The sequence below is a fragment of the Haliotis cracherodii genome, unplaced genomic scaffold (assembly GCF_022045235.1).
Source record: "Haliotis cracherodii isolate W230 unplaced genomic scaffold, xgHalCrac1.p SCAF_3, whole genome shotgun sequence".
In the NCBI taxonomy this organism is placed as follows: domain Eukaryota; kingdom Metazoa; phylum Mollusca; class Gastropoda; order Lepetellida; family Haliotidae; genus Haliotis; species Haliotis cracherodii.
The window spans coordinates 21,987,085-22,000,833 of NW_027266286.1; the positions used below are offsets into that span (position 1 = coordinate 21,987,085).

The 13,749-nt window shown below is 39.3% G+C and overlaps 1 protein-coding gene across 7 annotated transcripts in view; it reads left to right on the top strand.

The window, feature by feature from the left end:
• The window catches only part of LOC139476004 (DENN domain-containing protein 5B-like), a 40,045-nt gene that overhangs the window by 11,569 nt on the left and 14,727 nt on the right, over positions 1 to 13,749 (top strand). For 3 of the 7 annotated variants that reach the window (XM_071259227.1, XM_071259232.1, XM_071259233.1), the window contains exons 2-12: positions 1,394 to 1,503; positions 2,728 to 3,265; positions 3,971 to 4,096; positions 4,729 to 4,913; positions 6,102 to 6,891; positions 7,423 to 7,573; positions 8,027 to 8,117; positions 9,531 to 9,566; positions 11,862 to 11,987; positions 12,984 to 13,136; positions 13,499 to 13,595. In XM_071259227.1, the coding sequence (XP_071115328.1) occupies positions 1,394 to 1,503; positions 2,728 to 3,265; positions 3,971 to 4,096; positions 4,729 to 4,913; positions 6,102 to 6,891; positions 7,423 to 7,573; positions 8,027 to 8,117; positions 9,531 to 9,566; positions 11,862 to 11,987; positions 12,984 to 13,136; positions 13,499 to 13,595 (2,403 nt within the window). The remainder of the gene's footprint in view (positions 1 to 1,393; positions 1,504 to 2,727; positions 3,266 to 3,970; positions 4,097 to 4,728; positions 4,914 to 6,101; positions 6,892 to 7,422; positions 7,574 to 8,026; positions 8,118 to 9,530; positions 9,567 to 11,861; positions 11,988 to 12,983; positions 13,137 to 13,498; positions 13,596 to 13,749) is intronic. The other 4 variants (XM_071259230.1, XM_071259234.1, XM_071259229.1 and 1 more) reach the window with 3 other exon arrangements.

Genomic DNA, 13,749 nt, shown 5'->3' on the forward strand with positions numbered 1-13,749 from the left:
CGGTTCGATTCCCGACATGGGTACAATGTGTGAAGCCTATTTCTGTTGTCTCCCGCCATGATATTGCTGGAAAATTGCTAAAAGCGGTGTAAAACCACTCACTCATTCTGTTAGCTAAATGATGTTCATGTAAAAACAGCTGTGTAGGTTGTAATCGTGGTTTCTTGTTCTACCAGACTAAACAACCCCCTTCAGTCAGAACATGACTACTGTATACCGTCATATGAGAACTTAAAATGAACATACCATCAGGGTGGCTTTGCCCATTTGAATCCATAGTCATTCTTTTCCCATCCTGTCAAGGGTACTGATAGCATGGCACATGTCATAAGCAGTTAATGGTGCACTACAATATGCTGTTGTGTGCATATAGGCATGATCATGATGATAGGGCATGTAGGAGTACACGACAATTTGTGCAAAAGTGTGGGTTAGTATGTTGTCTGTCTTGCAGATTTTCCTCATGAGTTACCGTATTCGACCTAATAAGCGCCCAGGTCGAGATTTACTGATATATTGGCTAGTGAACAATCCCAGTTAACACCCCTTCCGACCCCTTTTCACATATAATACCCACTCGTGAGTTATAGGCACTCTTTATTATTGGCAATTAAATCCTGGCTAAATATATGTCGTACATGAACATTTCAGGCTATCAGCACAAACCACGAAATTTATCTTTCAACTTTATTTCATTCACCAAAATGATATTCTATAAGAGTCCCCTATTTCTAATTTTGAGAGCGCCCTGGGCGTTTATTACGTCGAATACGGTAATTGTCAACAAATTCTAAACAAATTTTGACAATTAGGTTACACTAATCAGTTCTCATTGTCATGATAATGAGAATGGAATAATTATAATTAATTATAGCTATAGTCTTCCTTGATAATCCTTATAGTGCTTATTGATCAACCATTGTCATCACTTTGTGGAAAATTTTAAGGATGGCCATCATAGATAAAAAAAACCTGACTGAAGCTAGGTCATTTGTCCCTCTTCATATTGTTCAGTGTACATACACCCAGTTCGTATCAACCATGGAAACAGCAGAGTAGTGTTCAGACAAGCAACAGTTGAGTTAATTATAATGATGGGGAACACACTGATACATCAAAATTAGAAATGCACAACCTTGAGCATGTTGATTATTCAGAGCATACATGAACATGACGAAAACAATGACGGTCTTGTTTATTGTTAACCGTAACAAGGCACGGTCTATCCCAAATGGATTTTTTTAAATGGTCGATGGGCCCAAACAGGAGATTTAGCTTCTTTAGTCAGAGCACTGCATGAGTTATAGAGAGGAACGAATGCTTAGCTCAATGTCTAATTATCATGATGATATATATTTTTATGATTTAGTGCAAATGGTATGTTCCTTTCCAGGAGATAACTTGCACTGTCCACCACTAGAACGTCCATACAAGTCCAAGGTCCTTGCTCACTACCCTGAAAACGTACAATGGAACCTGTTCGACAAAGATGCTGTTGGCATGGTAAGTGTTGCTCTCTGACCTAAAGGAGCCTCCTGAGGCCCATTCCACAGAGTGATCTTAGCTCTAAAGGGTCGTAACTTCCATAGTTTAACTATGTTAACATAGACGGATGACAATTATAACACTAAGATGACCTTGTGGAACAGGACCCAGGTGTTGTCTGTTTCAGGAGAGGTTGAGAGTAGTTGTGTTTGTGGTCCAAATTATGTGTACACATCAGAAGAAACTAGGGCTGGGACGAGTTCAAATTGACTACCCGGGTACCCACATCGCTATTATCCGACCCTACCCGGGTACCCGCTACAGGGCTCAAGAGTTTGGTACAAAATGTCCGATTGGAAATAGTTTGAGTGTAGCCCTGGTAAGATGTATTTAAATATATGTATAAAACAATCTGGTCATGCATATACTGAAGTTGACTGAAGTGTTATTTTTATTCAAACCTATAAAGGTCAGAAGCAGTGGTGCTTAGGCTGAAAGGAATGTGAACATTAGTGACTTGCAGTCTAACGATAGAGTTCTAGATATTTTTTTATGATTAAACAATATATCACGTAACTAACCAAGGGTCCGGTAGTCCTGTGGGTACCCGGGTCCTACTCAGTACCCACCCGACCCAAGTACCCAAGTTACTCGTCCCAGCCCTAGTAGAAACTGACAGTAGTCTGGTCCCCATCCAAGATGATTATTGTATCCATGCAACGGTAGGAATTATTAAAGGTTTTACCCTTGTAGATGTTATACAATCATCCCATAAGGACAAGATGGACTACTAAATAAATGACTTAATCTTTCTACCTATGCAAAGTTGTTGATTTTTGTGTTTTTTTGCAAAAATCTTGTTCCCATAGTGAATGTCAGTGTATTTATTTATACTGTATATTCTGATAACAACACTTATTATTGGTTGAGTGTAGATATCTTTTTTACCCAAGTGGAAAATCTATCTGTATGACTTTCTACGTACAATATAGGCATGATAGATGAACAGTGTTTTGAGAAAGGGGAGTTTATTGAGAATTCCTGAAGGGTGCGTGACAATGTTGTAAATAGTTCCTTTGAGGAAAAGACAGAGTGCTTAACCTTCCTGGATATGTGCAGAATACTTTCAGTTATTTTCCAAAAGAAACAAAAGCCTTATCTTACTTCTGAAAGCATGCAAACTTGATTTTGTGTATTTGAATATGTCTGGTAGGTGGACTTACTGTCTTCTCTTTCATTCAGCTCAGCCTGCCAAAAGGGTTGACGTTCCGTACTCAGAAGGATTCCCGCCACCCTCGCTTCCACACCTTCATCATCACACGGGAAGACGGGTCACGGACATTTGGGGCTACATATGTGTTCTACGAGGAGGTGGGGAACAAACAGATCTGTGCCGCCATGCAGACGTTACAGTCCATGTTCCAGGCCGAAACTGGCCCGAGTCAGCACCGCTCCTCCAACTACCCCCCTGTACCCCACGACAGCCCAGTCTTTATGAAGAAGATCATCCCAGCCAGCCGGGAGAAGGTGAAGACATTTGACATGAGTCGGGACAAACTGTATGTGACAAAGTGTATCTGCCTAGTGACACAGATGCCGTATGTTCGTGTGTGTAAGATGTACCTCAAGCAGCTACACGAGGCTGTGACCCGCCCGACCCAGCCGCCCCTGCCCCTGGAGTGTTACGTGTATAACATGCTGTACGACATCCCCCTTCCCCCACCGGGACGCTGCATGAAGCTGTTCGGTGTCTCCGGACCCATATTTTGTCAACGTCCAGGTGAGATCATACTGACACTTCATATGATTAGAGTTTGGGCCAAGAAATCTTTTACATGTAAAAAGTTTATACAAAAATAATGTTATCAGCCATAGAAACTAACAGTTTTAGCCCACTAGTCTTATAATGGTAACATATAGGAAAACCGTTAAGAAGGGCAAGTTTCTACTAGACCTTAGCATTTTGGCAAGGACTATAGGACTAGTGCCAATTTCTAACGCTGGTTATGATAATCAGAGGCAACTGTTCATCTTGTTTGACAAATCATCTTGAGAAACAGTTGACCATTGGTCAATTAACCATGCTTATGATCTGCCACAGCTCCTAGTTGTTGTCATTTTATCATCTAGAATAATCTGATAATATAACGTTGACAAATCTTGTACCAAACCTTTCTCTCATAAACCTTGTACGTATTGTCAAAACAAGATCAATCTCTAGAAATCTGGATGGATTAATTGATTTTGGGGACCTCTCTTTCAGGTAGACATCAATATTATTGATCAGTTCTCACCACCGCCAGTTTAGACATGTTAATGTGATGTTATCATGATTATGGAAGTATGATGATAAACATTACATGTTTCTCTGACATCACAATGTTCACCGAAGAAAAAGTTTGATATTTGAGCTTGATTATAATCAGTGATACTTGTATTTTGTACTAGGTGATGTTTAGATTATGTTGTCTGTGTGTCCTGCCAGGTCTGTCTGAGCTGCCCCTGTTTGACTACTCTCTGTGGAATCTGTTCCACAAGCTGGGGATGGAGAACGTTTTGCAGGTGTTCACCAGTATCCTGCTGGAACACCAAATCTTGCTGTACTCATCAGGTGAGTCTTAGCCATCCGTTACAGCAACCTAACCTGCCAACACTGGGAACATTCATCCCATCTCAGACTATTTGTCACCAGTATTTATGACTGTACCAGATATTCAACTTTGTCATGTTCCTAGATGACCCTACCCCTATCATTTCTCTGCTATTTTGTCATCATTAATTTCTTCTGATAGTGCCGAGATGTCTCACATTTTCCACTACACTCATTAGGAGAAAATGATGGAGAAAAAATCACTTTTCATGCTCATTAACCATGTTCACCATGTCAATTCAAAATCTTATAAATCAAATTCTAATTTAGATTGTTTGTTATGCTCTTTCACAGAGATGCATCCAACAAACAATAAAAAAGGCCATTATTGGCTGGAGGTGCCTTTATTGATTAAAGAAACTGAATTGTAACAATTGTTAGTCATTTAATCATTGCCCATGTATATTTATCGTTATCATGTGCCATTATATTAAATATGATTATCTGAAGATAAAGAATTTTAAACTGAAAATCCTTTTCAGAACAGTGGTAGAAATCAAATTATCTCAAGCAGAAGCAGCCTTGATTTTTGCTTCTGTAAATACCAAATCTGCAGAAGAAGACTTAAGCTTATTCCGTTACCTTTTCTCCAGATTACCACAAGTTGATGCTTGTTGCGGAGAGCATCAACGCTCTCATCTGCCCCTTCTCCTGGCAACATGTGTACGTTCCTATTCTCCCCGCATCCCTCCAGCACTTCCTGGACGCCCCTGTACCATTCATCATGGGCCTGCACCGAGGCCAGGAGGACCGCTCCGATCTCAAGCTGCCCAGTGAGGTGAGTCTACAGAGTCTGGTGCTGTTTTGAATTTGGGGGCACGGGTGGCCCAGTCGTCTAAAGCGCCGCGATTCGCTGTGCAGATTTGCGTCCCTTGGGGAAAAAAGCCAGAAACCTATGATTATGGGTTCGAATCCCCGTTCGCCCCGATTATGTCTCTAGGTTTGTCAGCACCATACCCGTGCTCGTGGGTTTCACTGAACTGGTAAACATTTAAGACCTGCATCACTTCGGGCTTTCCTCCCACATTAAGCTGACACGCCACGATATAACTGGAATACTGTTAAAAGCGGCGTTAAACCCAATTCACTCACTCACTCACTCACTGTTTTGAATTCATGTTCAGGTAATTAGTGAAATCACAGATAGACAGTTTGACTCTGTTTTTCATTAAGTATTCAGTATTTATTGTTTACAGAATCGTTTCATGTTACTTGATTTTTCTCATTTGAAGAATGTGACATGAGGTTCTGTTTCAAGATGTTGTGTATTTCATTTGAAAGTGACATCATGTATTTTGCCAGCTGTTTCAAATGAACTCCCAGGTATCAAATACTCAGTTACACCAACCAATTTTTGTGACTGTCTATGTTGATCATATGTGATTACCGTATACAACGTTATAATAACGCCCACGGCGACATTTGCTAAAATATTAGCTAGTAAAAAATCACAATTAGCACCTCTTCCGATTGATCAATGTACACAAGACTTATTTATTTGTGTATGGTATGCAGTCGTGTGTTATATGCACCCTTACTAATGGCAATTAAATTCAGGAAAAATAATTTCGTACATAAACATTTTAGGCTGTCAGCGTTAACCACAAAATTGATCTTTCAAGTCTGTTTTTTTCACCAAATTAATATTCTAATCAGAGCTCCCTATTTCTAATTTTGAGAGCACCTTGGGCACTTATTACGCCAAATACGGTATCTAAATTAGGCCGTTCAATTCATGAGATTAATGTTTCTATGAAAAATAATGGTTCTTGCCGATTGTGTAAGATATAACAGCATCAAGTCCCAGGGAACTGAACTCAAAAGCTTTCCTAGCCCTGGTAAAGATAAAATGTCCTTGTAATATTAATCAGTGGGAAATTTGTACAAGCCCTGATGGAATTTTAACTAGTCTTTCTAGCGGGCTAGTGTTCTGACCCTATGTTCAATGGCTGACGTTGTGTTTCAGGCCAACATGTGTTTTGTCGACATTGACCTCTGTGTGGTGGAGGTGGCTGAAGACCTGCCTGTGTTCCCCCATCGGACAGAGCTGATAGAGGAACTGACCCCAGTGATCCAGGAATACCAGGACAAACTGGGAAGGGAGACTACTACCACCAGCACCAAGAGCTACCCTGGCACCCCACGCAGAGACAACAACAAGGTCCTCTCCCAGACAGCAGAGTCAGGAACTGGGAGCTGGCCCAACTCACCCAAGAAGATGGAGATTCTACAGCAGAGTGAAGCATGGTTGAAGATTTCCGACCTGGCAAAGAAGACTGGAGTATGGGAGTCCATTGGGGATTTTGCTGAAGAGGGCAAGATGGCTACAAAGGAGAAAGCAAGGGAAGATCCTGATCCTAGTATAATGCCTACAAATGAGGTTGATGAACTAAAGTTCAACAACTGCATCAGGGAGATCTTCTGTAACAGATTTGTTCACATGTTCATGTCGTATGAGGCATTTGTGATCCAGCCATCACAGGACATGGACTCTTGGCTGAACAGCAGAGAAACCATGCACAACTTTGACAAGGCAGCCTTCCTCAGTGATCAGCCAGAAGCCCATCTCCCGTTCCTCTCTCCCTTCATAGAAACTCAGATGTTCACCACCTTCATTGACAACAAGATTGTGTCTCAGTGGGAGAGCTGTGATGCTTCTCTCACACTGTTTGATGACAGGATTAAGGCGCTGAGGGAGTCTGGGGTGGAGACGAGGACAGACTTCTACAGTGAATGTTCCACAGCTAAGGATACAGGTGAGGGCCAGGCTGTGTGTTCAGTCATCATACAGTGTTGGTGAATTGGGACAGGAACTGTTTGGGTTCTAAGGGACAGACCATTTTGTCTTTGGGGCCTTATATTTGTTTAAGATTATTTTTCAGTCGTGCTTTAAATACAAATTATTTTCCTCAATTTTCCACTCAGGAGGAACAGATTATATTTTTCCAAATAATACAATTTCATGTGTAGACATTCCCTGGACAGTTTAACTGAATGTGATAAAGTGGAATTCTCTTCCTCAAGTCATCATGTTCTTTGATAGGATTTTCTTTTTAAAATAATCCATTCCCATGAACAAAGACATTGATAAGTTGATGGGCAACATGTACATATAAGACTTGACTTTCCATATCATGTCAAGTGGAAATTGAACCCAGGTCGTACGTGACACAAAAGAATTATCGATATTCCATAAGTCTTTAAGAATGATGATTGGAATGATCTAGCTAATTCATGAGCTAGACTGTCCTTGTACACCCGCTAAATAACCATCTTTGATATTGCAGAGGCAAGCATTGAGAAGCGAGCTACGTACATTGATCATGTCGCATCAAAGCCTGCAATGCCATGTAGCCCGTTTGAACCCGTGAAGATCACCACTGGCTTCTTCCCTACACTCAACAAGGACATTCTCAACACAGAGCCGGTCAGCAATAAGTAAGCAGCTGTTTCACTCATGTCATTAAAGCAGTAAAGCTGTCAGGTGTGCACTGGGATCATATCGGGGATTTATCTAGACCGGCTCAGAAGCCCTTTATCTACACTAAATGATAAAAATTCCCAATTTGACTTTTACGTTTCCCAATTCCTCAGAATTTATGAAAATAAGAACATAAGAAAAAACAATTTTGAACAAAATTGGGCTTAGTTTGGAGTCCTAGATAAATATGCATTTGGTGGACACAGGTTCTCATCGACCTAGATTATAGTGGATTAGTCGATGTGGTAGTCATGTTATATAATTAGATACGAAATGTTATGTTATTGCTGTCTTGCCCGGGGGTTTACAATATGTTTCACTCCAGCTTTCTAAGCTTCAGTCGACATGGCTGATATACTGCCCAACATTCTCAAAGCAGCATAAGTCTAACTATTTACTTTCTGCTATAGATCCAAGGTGCGAGATAATGCCAAGTGGCGGAGGAAGGATCGGATTCTGCAACATGCAGAACACCTGCAACTCAATTCCGACCAGAGAGAGGTGAGAGGAGATGTCCCTCTTTAGTCTTCTTCAGAAGAGACTCTGATGTAGCATACTCAGGCTCTTTCATAGGATAGTTACGTTGAGCTCGATCAAAATGTGAATATGAACCATTGAAATGACTTGCTATTCTGTAAAAAAAATGTGTTAAATTTTATGAATATAGTTTTTTTGAGAATTTGTGAATTGTCTTGCGTGTGAGTCAAAAACAGTCAACCTTGGTTATGGTGAAGTCAGATCATGAGGATAGATCAAATTATTGTGGTCTATTTTCCAGTGGTGTTGAATGTGTTCTTACAATGTATAGTTTGGATATAGTGAACTAATTCTAAAGCTCATGTTGACATTGTTATACTCCAAGTTGACTGTTGTGGCTTGTATTTGCTGCAGGATATTGTGAGCATCTTGATGTGCATGCCGTGCTACCACTTGATTGCCCACCCAGTGGGATCTCACTCCAACATGCATGCTTAGACATGACAATGTAGAGGACATCAGTTATTCTAATGACGTCGTGTAGACAAACTAATGACAAACAGTAATATCAGATGTTATTTGACATGGAATTAAGAATGATTGATGTTCGTTACACCTGCAGATTTGCAATGTCTTAATTTTGTTTTTCTTTTTTTCTTTCCTCTAGAACGACCAAGTAATTAGTTGATGCCTTGTTTGTTGAGTTTCTTTTGTTCGATGTGTTTATGTTGTATTATATACATACATGAAGTTTGTAACATCTGAGTAGACTCAAGTTTGTCGAACTTATCCAGGATCTGTTAGTTGCTTTGGTGGGGAACATTTAGTGTCAATGTTTGGTTTGAGGAATAACTATCTTAAAACATTTGTATTTTGTGATTACATATAAAGTAACTTGTAAATCCATTATCAATTAACCAGTGTATTACATCTTCATTTTACTATGACAAATACTCTGGATCCATTTGGTACTATAGCTTTGATTCGGGAAGTGAGTTTTTTAAGTGTTGTGCCTTTTGAATCAGGGGTTAAAACAATCTATGGTAGCAGATGGGTCTAAGGGTTTTATTATGATATGATGGATGTGTATTACACTGGATAATCGAGAATGCTGATATCGTATATCCTCTATTAAACACCAGAACTCGAACAAACGCCAGGCCTTAAATATATGCCAGGTCTTGAATAAATGCCAGGTCTCGATTAAGCTGGGCTTTGATTTAACATTCTTTTCCACAAAATTCTCCCCATTCTTATCGTAGCCAGTAAACACTTGGGGTAAAGAGTATCCGACAGAAATATACACTCTGCGTTTAAATATCAAGGAAATATGGAAAATCACATGTTACAACCTTAAACTCAGATAGTACAAACTTGTGCTTGTAATAGCATCTTACATTTGACTGAAACTAGCAACTTTGACTTTTGTTTCTAAAGTTTGCCTTGGCTGAAAAACATGCCAAACAGTGGCTAGTGAGTACATCCAGGCTGTCTGTCTGTCCACTTGTCTGACTGTCTGTCTGTCTGTCTGTCTCTCTGTCCGTGTGGTCAGACAGTAGACTCGCTTCAGCTTATGCCAAGATAGTCATTTCATTCAGGGGACTGAAATTTGTAGAGCAAAAAACTATTGGACAACAGTTATACACCATGAGTGAATAAATATACAATTAAATTAATTAGTCAATAAAGTCAGTTTGGGGTAATCATAGTATGGTGTCAACACATCATTTTCAGAAACAATTTGGAAATATTTTCAATCCTCTCAGTGGAAAATGCATGAATTTTCAAAGTCCACAGTCTTGGTCAGGCTGTAAGATTGCTGGTGATTTATTGATGTCGAAGGGATTCTGTGTAAGGTGTAACTGGGTTCCCCTGAATGATATTGCTACAGATGACATATGCCAAGTTGCCACTTTGAGTGCACCTTTCTGTTCTGTCTCACCACTGACACTGCTAACAATACTAACTCACGTGTACATCTGTTCCAGTGCAGCAGAGTTAGGCTGTCTCACTAACTCACACATATACACAGCAGTGTAACCTTGAGTCTAGCTATCTGTCTACTGTTATAGGTTGTGTTTAACATGTTTAACAAATACTGGTCAGAGGTATGCCTGGCCCCAGCATGGCTTTGTGTGACTTGCTCATGCAAGCCTTAGATCATATGGTTCAAGAGACTATGAGAAGTTCATGTTATATCATTTATAATGAGTAAGTTATGGGATAGTTGTTGAGGTGACTGTATCTCACTGATCACAGGACAATAAAGAAAAAGAGGCTTTGATGAATAATTTTATAATTTCATTTAATTACTGCAATTTATTTGACTTTAGAAAATAAAAATTGGAAAATAAATCCCAATTTTGAAAAAAATATTTTTTTTCTCCCAATATGCCTGCGAAGGGCATTTTTGATAAAACCCTGGATAAATCCCAGTGTGTAACATGAGAGAGAAATCAAATGAGGTTGCTCCAAGTACAGCAGGAATATTGATGAGTGTGTAAACAACAAACAAAGAGGTTCCAAGGTGTAGTTGTGAGATTTATCAGATGTGATGTGTGACAGTGTGAGTTTTCAGATGCAGTTGTGGGTTAAGGTTCGGGTGTTAATTTTTGTGTTCATGAGATCAGATTGAGAAAGTTATCAAATAAGTTGTGAATGTTTTGCTGTCTTGCTAGATGGCATTGTAACAGTGAGCAGATGAGAAAGTTTTAGATTGTTGATTGTACCAGGGATCAATTATGGATCAAACATAGATTTAGTTTTGCGCTCTGTTTTCTCAGTAAAGTAGGGTGTGTGGTACCTCTCTTTTATCATTTGTTTGGTGACTGCTATCTCTCAATATTTCATCTCTTCACAAATAGCCATCCTACGTTTCTACTCTATCACCATCATATCTGTATAAACTCTGAGATAAGGGAGATAATCAACATGCCTTTTTGATGAAGGGAGATAATCAACATTTGTCTTGTATACAGACCACTAAATGGTGGCCCCAAGGCAACGATGGGTATAAAATGCCAATCTGTAGTTTTTGAGTGTATGGTGACAGCTACTTCTTCAGTCATTGTGTATACATTTAAACATGACATGGTGGAAGGTACTACATTCTGCAATATTAATGCTTCTAACCAACTAATTTCATATTGAGAGAGTGTTCTGTTTGATTCATTTTACAAAGTAGTTTAAGAGAATCATTTGATATGGAATCATAAAATCCAAGAGAGTCAATACTAATAGAACTATATTACCGGTACCAGTGTGAAAATAGTAATTTTTAATTTCATAGTCATCATGTTCCTACATCCTTTACTAGAACAGTTTTGATAATTATCATCTATCTCTACCAGCTTGAAACCTTTCTAGAGCAGTATCTGTCTCAGTTGCATTCACGCGTGCCTTTCTTCATCAATATCTGTCTAGTATCTTGAAGTATTAACTGATATATCTATGCCTGTTTTTCCTTGTTACATTCAAGTCATGATTTAGTTTGCACAATTTATGTCTATTCTTCTGTATTGGCAGATAACGTACTTCAGTTTTAACTTTCATTTCATCTCTCATTAAGTTGTTATTTTCTTCTTTTTTATCATTTCTTAATGACTCTTTTGATTTGTTTAAACTCTACATCTGAAACCACATGCTATTGTGTGTATAGAATAGATTCAAATAAGTTCAAATCATTGGTAGGTTAATAACTTGACACTTATGTGGTAATATGTGTGTGCCGTTATTGTCCCCCCTAACCATGAATTACCTCACATGTAGCGCTACATCCAGGAAGCTCGTCTGAAGGCTCTGCGTCAGCCCAAGCTGTCTGACATGTCGGCCCAGGGAATGGTGCAGACCAACTGGAAGTTCGTGGAGACGCTGCTCAAGGAATGTAAGACGAAGGTGAGACAATGGATACATCTGTCTGACACTGGTGGCTCCTGCCTACCTCATGCAGATCATTCACATGTTTTGTTGGAAAAATATGATTGGATTCTGATACCTAGGCTTCAAATACTGATGAATTTGTTTACAGTAAAACATGGATATAAAAAACGATATTCCCTCGGAAATGTCTTTGATAAAACAGGACACAATAATTGCAGTATTGACTTTTATGTTTTATGTTTAATGTTATTTTACAGACAAGATTAGGTCATTTAGAGGTAAGATTAACATAAAGGAAGTTTAATAAGATTGAATCATTACTGTTGATTGTGTTGATTTGCCTTTCATTGAGTATAGCCAATGTCAGTGACATTGATTGACACTGAGTGAGATTTCTTAGTTCGCTCTACACGTCACTAAGTAGTGGTATTTAGGGTTTTCGGTGATCAAATATCAGTTCTCTGTATACAATAATTCGCTGTAGATAGTTTGTTATATACGTACATTATATGTGATGATACATGGGAGATAAATCGGTAATTTTGTAACAGTTTCTTGTATATCCGTTGGTTCACTCAATCCATGTTCGTTATACCTGCGTTCTATTGTATTTTACTTTATTTAATTCAAGGTTTGTTTTTTGACAGTCCACTATAATCATTATCTTCCATGGTCAAATTTTATGTGAAGGCCAAGGAATTGTTTATGACTCAACACCAGACAACTGGGAAAATCAAGTTATCAGTTATCTGGTTATTGGAACTAACATTTTGTAAAACATCTTACCTTCCAGGATACATTTTGCAATCAATAAATCTTGTAAATTTCCAATCAGTATGCCCATCTATTATAGCTGTTACAGTAAATGTAGAGTTAAGTTATAACTTTCCTACTTTCCAAGAACTGATTATAAAAAAATGAAAATAAAGCAAGTAATCACAGCTCTCCTAGCATACTTTAGAATCATATTGATTGACTTGTCTGTACATCACTGTATCTCTGTATTGCCAGACAAAGAAGATGCTGGTTGAAAAGATGGGTCAGGAGGCAGTGGAGTTGGGGCATGGAGAGTTGAGCATCACAGGGGTGGAGGAGAACACTTTGATAGCCAGTCTGTGTGATCTCCTGGAGAGGATCTGGAGTCATGGTCTGCAGACAAAGAAGGTGAGTGACTTACTTCAATAATGTAAGCATCTGTATGAAGATCTGCTGTCTTCGTCTGTGAAGGCGAGTGATTTACTCCTATCATTTGAGAATGTTTGACACTCAGTCTGTATGATCTCCTTGGGAGGATGTGGAGAAATTGTCTGCAGACGAAGAAGGTGAGTGACTTAGTCACTTTGTATGATCTCGTAGAGAAGATCTGCTGTGTATTCGTCTGTGAAGGCGAGTGATTTACTCCTATCATTTGAGGATCTTTGACACCCAGTCTGTATGATCTCCTGGGATACTATAGTATCTTTGGTAGCCAGTCTGTGATTGACTTACACTGAGAGTTGAGCAAAATGAACTGTGTTGTGTTGCAGGGGAAATCTGCGCTGTGGTCCCACCTTCTGAGTTTCCAGGAGATTGAGGAGAGCAACGACACAAACCGAGCCATCGACCCCAAGCTATTGACACCAGGTCAGTACACACAATGTGCCCATAACCACAGAGGTTCAGGGACATTCTGCACTTTCACCTGTCACAAAACTGACTCAGACTCCCTACCTGGCCCAGCATTGCCACCATGTAGTACACAGGTAGTGCTGAAGGCCACATGCTTTGGGCATAAATA